The sequence below is a fragment of the Capricornis sumatraensis genome, chromosome 10 (genome assembly GCF_032405125.1).
Source record: "Capricornis sumatraensis isolate serow.1 chromosome 10, serow.2, whole genome shotgun sequence".
NCBI classification, from domain to species: Eukaryota; Metazoa; Chordata; class Mammalia; order Artiodactyla; family Bovidae; genus Capricornis; species Capricornis sumatraensis.
Window position 1 is genome coordinate 3,912,427 of NC_091078.1, and position 8,013 is coordinate 3,920,439.

Sequence of the window (8,013 nt, forward strand, 5' to 3'; positions counted from 1 at the left end):
CTTCATGAAGGGTGTCACTGGTCCCCACAAAGCCCTGGGGCATATGGCCTTCACCTGCCCCTCCCAGGGCTCCCACCTTGTCCCACGTGGTAGCTTCATCTCCTTTTATTCAAACTGGAAACCGCAGCTTTCTGCAACTCCTTCTTCCCAAATCCGCCACACACTGTGTGTGAGTATGCGTGCTCAGCCCCAGCTACCCACTCCATTTCCCCCTAATAGGCCCCTCCTCAGCTCCCGTACCCAAGTACCCCCCCCTTCCCCCCGCTCAGGCTCCCGCCTCCCACTTCTTCCACACGAGTCTCCCCTCATGGCAGCCAAAGGGATATTACTGTACTGAAATCTGGCCCCACTCCTGCATCCACAGCTCCTACAAAGCCCCTTCCATAGTCACACCAGGAGCTTCACAGTTGGGACCCCCTTACCAGCCTCCCAACTCGACAAACACCCCAATACAGCCTTTACCTCAATGATTCACCACAACCCGGGCAGGACAGGAACCTCCAAAGCCTCTGACCAGGCTGTTCTGCCTAGTATGCCACGTCCCACTCACCCACCCGTCCAGCCTCACTGTGCCCTCAAGACCCTGCTCAGCTCTGGCCCTGTGTGAAGGTGACTTCCTACACCAGTTCATCACCCCTCCCCTTGTGTCCCCACAGCTGGGGTTCTTGGTGCTCCCGTGCGGGGCCAGAGATGAGGACACCCTGGTGCCCACGTGTCACTCCCAAGAGTGGACTCGCCTGCCCCATTCCACACATGGAGGGATGGACAGGCCCAGGACCCCAGGCTACATGGTGTCAAGACCCTCACGACAACCTGCTTGATCACATTTTAAAAGGGAGTTAAAGTCAAGTGCCCTCCTGCACACTGCACCACCCCTTTGCCCCAGGCCCACCCTCAGAAGCAGCTCTGATCTGCTGTCATTGTCAAGCAGGAGTGGCAGTTCACCCAGTCTCAGCTGGGAGAGAGAAAGTCACATGTTGGAATATGAAAGCCCCATGCTGGGTCTTGGGATGCATTCTGACCTGAAACCTGCCTTTCTCACCTGGTTCCTCTGGCCTCTTGTCACTACCGCTTTAAAAGTTAACCCACTGTTGCGAGTCCTTTCCACCTCGAGAGTGCTGTTCCCCTGGGGATGGGGAACATGCTGGCTGTCAGATCCTGGGTTCCTGGGTGCAGAAGGGGGCCCAGGAACAGGCCCATGTCACGGGCAGGGCTGCATGTGGGTCCTGACTCCTCCTTCCCATGCCAAGTGACCCTCAGCAGGGCACTAACCTTTGCCAGACCCTAACACAATCATCTACCAGGCGGTTGGCTCCGAGAAGTACCCTGCAGCCCTCTATAATGCTCCATACATGGTGAGCTCAACAAGGGCACAGGCAGCTTCTTCCCCAAGGAAGCCACAAAACCTGGCAATGAATATGGGCTCAATAAATTCTTGTTCACAATTGCCCTGCTCTGCCAACCACTTGCTGCAGGAAAACACACCAGGCTTCAGCCAGCCCCCGGCTCCACTCTCAGCCCACCACTGTGAGCTGTCCAACCTGGGCATGGCAGCTGCAGTCTTGCCAAATGTCTGTGGTTATGTCTGTAAAACATGGTGAAGACTCAGGAAAGTGAGTTGACAAGCGTGTGGCACACAGGACGACTCGACAATGTCAGTTCCCTTCCCTAAAGACTTAGACAGCCCTTGCCACTTGAGACCCCAACTCTTATGTCAGGAATTTGTTGTATCTCAGCACTGCTGTGAAAATAAAGCCACAAAGAGGCCTGGGGGAAATCATGGCAGAGTTCTGAACAGAGACTGGATAGAAGGTCAAGGGTTTTTACAGAGAAGTCAGGATCCCCCTTACACACAGTGTTGAAACTGTCCCAAAGTTCAGAGCCTGCACGTGGCTCTTGGGAATCAAGCCCTTATAAACTAGCCCCACTGCCGGGGGCAGGGAACCCCCAGGCTGCAGTCCTGTGACCTGCGGGCAGCAGAGGACAGAGACGTGTCGGTGGGTGCCTGTGGATCCAAAGAGCACGGGGACCCCACCGCCCCTGGGGCTGAGTCCACGCACCCCGGGCAGCTCCAGGGTCTGCAGCTCCTCACTCAGGAGCTGCACTGGAGCAGCCACAGCAGCTGGGGCGCCGCAGGGACTGCATGACCGCTCGAAGTGGCCCCCTCCTACCCTCAGCAGACAGGCTGTCCTCGCTGGCAGGGGCCCGCTGCAGCTGCTCAAACTGCATCTCTAGGTGCTTCTGGATGGCCACACCGAGCACCTCAGGGTCCACTGCAGCTCCATAGACCTCCCATGTCATGCCCTCAGCATCCCATCGTACGTCCCGCACAGGAGATGGTGCCGCTGCCAGGCTGGACTCCAGAGTCACCTCCGGGAACAGGTGCAGGGCCACAGGGGCTTCCAGAGGCGGGCTAGTGGCCACTGCCTTGCAGACGGCCTTGGGGGCTGCTTGGACACCAGCATCCTGGGCTGACAGAGGGGAAGCCAAGACTGGGGCCAAGTCACTTGCTGAGGTCATGGTCCACATATCCTTGGTCCTGGCACTAGGCTCCATGGCTAACCCAGTGGGACCCCAAGGGTGGGCACAGCAGTGGGAGTGCCCAGGAAGCCCCCCAGGAAATGTACACCGGAGTTTCACCCCACGGTGAGCCTGCAGCCTAGATTCACTCACTGATGCCACTAGTTTGGGAAAGGCCAGAATCCCTGGGGCAGGCAAGCCATAGCAGCAGCTGCTGGCCCCCATCTCCCTCATGCCACAGAGTGGGGCTGCTGGAGACAAAGCGTGGCAGGAGGTGGTGGCCGACTGGCCAGTGGCTTTGGGGCTGCTGCTGTGGGTCACTGTGCCTCCCAAGGCAGCTGGTGGCACCCACACCTGACTCTCCAGTGTCCAGGCTGAGTTTGAAGTCTTGTTCTCCGGAGCCAGGTCCCTTTCCAAGCCTGCAGGGGTCTGGCCACTCTGGCCCGAGGTGCTGCTGGGCTGCAGCCGAGCCCTATGGACAGGCGAGCTGCCCAGGGCTGAGCAGCTGAGGCTGGCCTTTTGAGCACCGCTGTGACCCCGGATCTGGGTGCTGCGAACCAGGTCCGAGTGGCTCCTCTGCATAGTGGCAGCGCTAGGGTCCCGTGGGTGACTCAGGTCACTACCGCCCACGGTGGACACGTTGCCCACAGTGGTGCTGCGCCAGTGGTCCACGGCGCTGGGCTGCAGCTGGGGGCTGGAGGCTCGTGCCTGCTCCACGCGCTCAGCCTGCTGCCCCTCCGCCTCCGGGACCTGGGCACCAGTGCTGGCCTCACCAAGCTGGGCCTGCCATACAACACTGCTGGCTCTCTTGCGATACTCTGGCCTCTGCCCCCGGCCTTCACCCAGCAGGCTGGAGGAACTTCGGGACAGGGGCTGAGGGTGGGCACTGAGGGGTTCCGGGACATCCGGCTCAGGACGGCTGGATCTCATGGCTGCCTGCAGGAGAGAGAGAGGGAGGGGGTGGCACTGAGCTGGGCAGCGGCATCTCTGCTGGATTCTGCTGGGGGCTCACACAGTGCAAGGCACACTGAGGGGACAGCTTCAGTCTCAGCCTGCCTGACCAGTCAGAGCCACAAGCAAAGTGATGACAGGAGCCAGACGCTTCAAATCAAAGTCACCACACATAGCCAGGATAACACTTCTAAACACCAAAACTGAGGGATCAGAACCAGCCCTAGGGTGAGACCCTAGAGGCCATCCAGACGGCTAGTGGCTGACTCTACTGCTGGTTTATGGGGGAGGGGGAGCCAGGGGCTAGGCCAAGCCTGCTGGGGCCTGGAGGCTTGGGGCTTTGAGACAATAGCTCTTAGTCAATCAGCACAGAACTATTACAGTATTTTAATAACCAGTAAAGCTGGACTGATGGATACTACCCTGGTTCCTCCCAGAACCATCACCATCTCACTTACTTGGACTGGAGCCTCTTTGGTACACAGTGGGGGGCAGAGAAGTCTTGGGGATGAGAAAGACATGAATACCGGGCTCACTGAAAACACCTTGGGTTCTCTCACGCTCCCTCCCCATCCTCTCTGGCCTGGCCTGGCCTGGCTAGGTTGTCACGTCTCTGGGGCTCAGTCTTGGCCACTGTGAAGGGGAAGGCGTTTCCTGGCTCCCACTGCATGCTCCAAGGACAGGAGAGGCTCCCGTATCAGCCCTTTAGGACTCACTTGGCATTTGTTCACTCCTCCCGCTGCCAACTCATGAGCACCTTCTGTGTGCCATGCTCTTGAGATCAGGCAACATGGGACTAATGCAGATCTGCTGTGCCCACCAAATGGGGTCCAATACAGGTCGCCCCCACTATCTGAAAGAAGAGTACTCCTATGAAACCTTTTCATAAGCCAAAATAGTGTAAAGAAGCAATTACCTTGTCTTGTAAAACTCTTCAGATTTCTTTCCATTACTGAAAACAGTTACTAATTAATGTAGGTCTCCCATGAAAGTGAAGTGGAATAAAGCAAACTTTTGAAAAGTAGGGAATACCTGTAACCACCAATCAGACACATGTCCTCTCTTGCCCCTGCTCCCTTCCAGCCATTCCTGTCCCTTTCTCTAGCCTTACAGACTCTTCCAGACCTGCAGGTTGGGCCTGGAGAGAAAGGAAGGAGATGGTGCCTGGGAGGAAGGGACAAGGAACAGGGTGAGCAGAAAGCAGGAGGCATATGTTCAGATCACAAGAAGGGGGCAGCAGGCTGGGGGCTGGGCAGGACCCAGAGAGAGGGAGTGGGGTCAGGGCATGAGGCAGCCTGGCCCAGGGCGAAGTCATGAATAAGGAACATCACTCCGAGACTCCCAGCCTGGCAGGACATGCTGGAGCAGCAGGGTGGGGATGGCAGGCAACAGCGGCAATTCGGGTAGTCCCAGTCCTGCCCTCCCGGCCTGTGCTGATAAGAACTGCCACGAAACCAGCCACCTGGCCAGGCGAGCAAGGCCACTGAAAGGCAGTGTGGGAAGGGCTCTCAGGAACTCAGTTTCTGTACGTTAAAACTTCCTGTTGCCCCAGAGCTCAGGAGATGGCTGGTGGCTGCTCAAGCCAATGGTGAGGCTGTTTCCAGAGCACCTGTCCCCTTAGAGTTCCAGGCTTGCTGTGAAGCCCAGTTCAGCACAGCTTTCAGCAGTGATGAAAACATGCTGCTCTGCGCTGTCCAGTATGGTTGTCACTGGTCACATGTGGCCGCTGAGCTCTCGACAGATGGCTAGTGCAACTCAGCAACTGATTTGCTGATTTTGTTTAAGTAACTGAAATTTGGGGGGCCTCCCAGCAGTAAAGAATCCGCCTGCCAATGCAGGGGACGTGAGTTTCATCCCTGAGTCCAAAAGATGCCCTGGAGAGGGAAATGACAACCCACTTCAGTATTCTTGCCTGGGAAATCCCATGGACAGAGGAGCCTGCCAGGCTACAGTCCATGGGGTTGCAAGAGTCAGACACGACTTCGGGAGTAAACAACAAAATTGAAATTTAAAGGGTCACATACTGTTACTGATGACTACGCAGCTCTAAGACACATGGTACCAGCCTGGGTACCATGTCCTAGCTGCTCCTTGGGGCTGAAGCCAGACTGGTCCCTGGAAGAGTCAGGAAAATGATGAATAGACAAGAAAAGACTATGGCCCAGGCCCTGCTCTCAGGCTCTAAGGTGGACATATAAAGAGAGAAGGTCAACAAAGCCAATAACAATCACGGTGATGAGAACAAGAGCAGCAGCTCCAAGTGCCCAGCCACCCACCATGTGGCAGGCATGTGCCGTCTCCTTTCCAGCACTGTATGTGAGAGTAAGAGCAATCTCAGGAGATAAGTCATCTTCTCCATTCTACAGAAGAGGAAACCAAAGCTCAGAGAGGTTTAGTGACTTGCTCAAGGGCACACAGCTGGTAAGTGGTTAAGCCAGGAATCAAACTCAGGAGTGCCTGAGGTTCTCTGTGCTCCCTCTTGAGAACGGTGCAGACCTCCGTCCTGGACACTATCACTCTTCCACAGGCATCCCTTTTTATTTCGTGTTGCCATGACTCAACTGGAGTCCCAGCACCCAACACATGGGTACCCAGTGGTACCCATGACATGCCAGTGGAACAAGTGAACAAGTAAGAGCAAAGCCTGGATGCCCATTCACCCTACCTGCTTCTAGCAGCTCTGTAGGCAGCCGAGACTCAGAAAGGCAGAAGGAGACCTGCTGGCTAGGAAGGCTGTGGTCACAGATGGGCCCTGGCAGGCGGACAACCACTGAGCCCCAAGCCCAAGAACCCGAAGGAAGTCCTATCTGGACAGCCCACACATTCTCTGACTGAACCCCACCTACCCTGGAGGAGGGCCAGAGGAAGCCAGACCTTGGTCTTCTTGACGAAACAAGCCAAGGCTGGGGGCACACACAGTCTCCGCCAGGAGCTGGCGAGAAGCTGCCAGGGCAGGTACTGCGGCATCTGCCTCACCAGGTGGCTGCCTGATGCTCAGGGCTGGCCGTCACTCAGAGTGAAAGTAGTGACCACAAAGACCCCAGGGGAGTGGGAGGTTATATTTCTTGTTAGTTTCCTTCCTTAGCCCACCTCCACAAATGGCAGGTGACAATCTGAGATCTGGAACAGCTCAGAAATGTCAAAGAACCCACCACTGAACCCCAGCTGGCCTTCCCAGGCTGATCGAGGGAAGAGCTTCAGGGGGAGTTGCATCGAGGTATGCTAGCGAAAGAAGGTTTTTCACACCCCGCCTACCACCAAGAATAGAGGCCTCCCAGGAAGCAACAGAGCTGATCAGATGAACTTCGGAGCCAGGGACGAACAAGTGAAGCAAAGGGGTATACTTCCAATCCAGGCTCTTGCCCTTTCTACGTATGCACACTCAGGTAGACCCCTAACCTCTTTGAGCCTCAGTTTCCCCAATCTGCAAATCGGAAATAAATCCCCACTCTGCAGGGCTGTTGTGAAGACGTAATGTGATGGCATATGGACTGCCTGGAACAGTGATTGTTAATAATCTTACCTTTCTTCCTCCCATCAAGAGTGACTTGTGCTCAAGGTATCACAGGACTAGTGCTTGGAAGTGGGGGTAGGGGTAGAAAGGTGGCTTTTAGGAAGCCATTTAGATTATAGGGCAGCTTGGTTTGCTTCTTAATCTTTCTAGGATGGTGAGAGTCACCACCCGTGCTCCCAATGTCTCCATCATCTCAGTTTCCAAGTCTATTCTAAACCTCAGCGTGGGAGAATATGTATACGCACACTCATACATGCATGCATACGGACACACACACACTCCTCAAATGTTGAGATGTGAACTTACCTCTTAGGGACCAGGTAGGGACATACACCACCCAAACCCCTCCTCGTATAGTAAGGGGCGTGGCGACCTCCAGTAGGTGGTCTGATCCATCCCAGCAAAGGAGGGCCTGACAGGACTGACAGGGCCAAAGCTGGGGAAAGCGGCAGGGAGCGATCCTGAGCTACTGAGAAGTGTGTGGAGGCACAAAACCTGCGCTTCACAGAGGACGAAGGAGTCTTAAGAACAAAGCGCCCACGTCACAAGCTGTGCCAGGAAAGGGTTCTGGGGAACAGTGGGGCAGAGGTCCCAGACCCAGCTCTGCTCACCACAGAGAGGCCTAGATCCCACCAGGCAAGAGATTCCTCCCCTGAGGAGGATTTACCCATACTTCCCAAGAGGAACTGGAGATGAAAAGGGTCAGCCTCCTGGCCCAGCTGCCCCAAACCTGAAGCAGCCCAGGTGGCTGGTGTGTTCCTACCTGCGTGGCCATGGGCTCCCATGAACCAGTATAGGCCCACACCACACCCATGGACCCATCGGGGCCGACACATAGGCCCGTTTGTTGTGTGAGCCTGCAGGAAACAGCACCCACCAGCTGCACGCTGCGCACCAGACCGACAGGCCGCGTCCAGCTGAGGGCCAAAGGCCTGAACACACCGCACGGTACACTCTCCCCTAGGGCAAGGGGCCCTGTCCTGCCTTCCCACACAAAGCCCACCTGGACTCCGGAGAAGGTCTTCAAC

At 56.3% G+C, this 8,013-nt stretch overlaps 1 protein-coding gene across 1 annotated transcript; it reads right to left on the reverse strand.

Annotated features, from left to right (window-relative positions):
- Positions 1-2,088: 2,088 nt before the first annotated feature.
- Positions 2,089-3,450, reverse strand: GPRIN2 (G protein regulated inducer of neurite outgrowth 2). The gene has a single exon (XM_068983196.1). The coding sequence runs from the start codon at positions 3,448-3,450 to the stop codon at positions 2,089-2,091; it is 1,362 nt and encodes a 453-aa protein (XP_068839297.1).
- Positions 3,451-8,013: the final 4,563 nt, after the last annotated feature.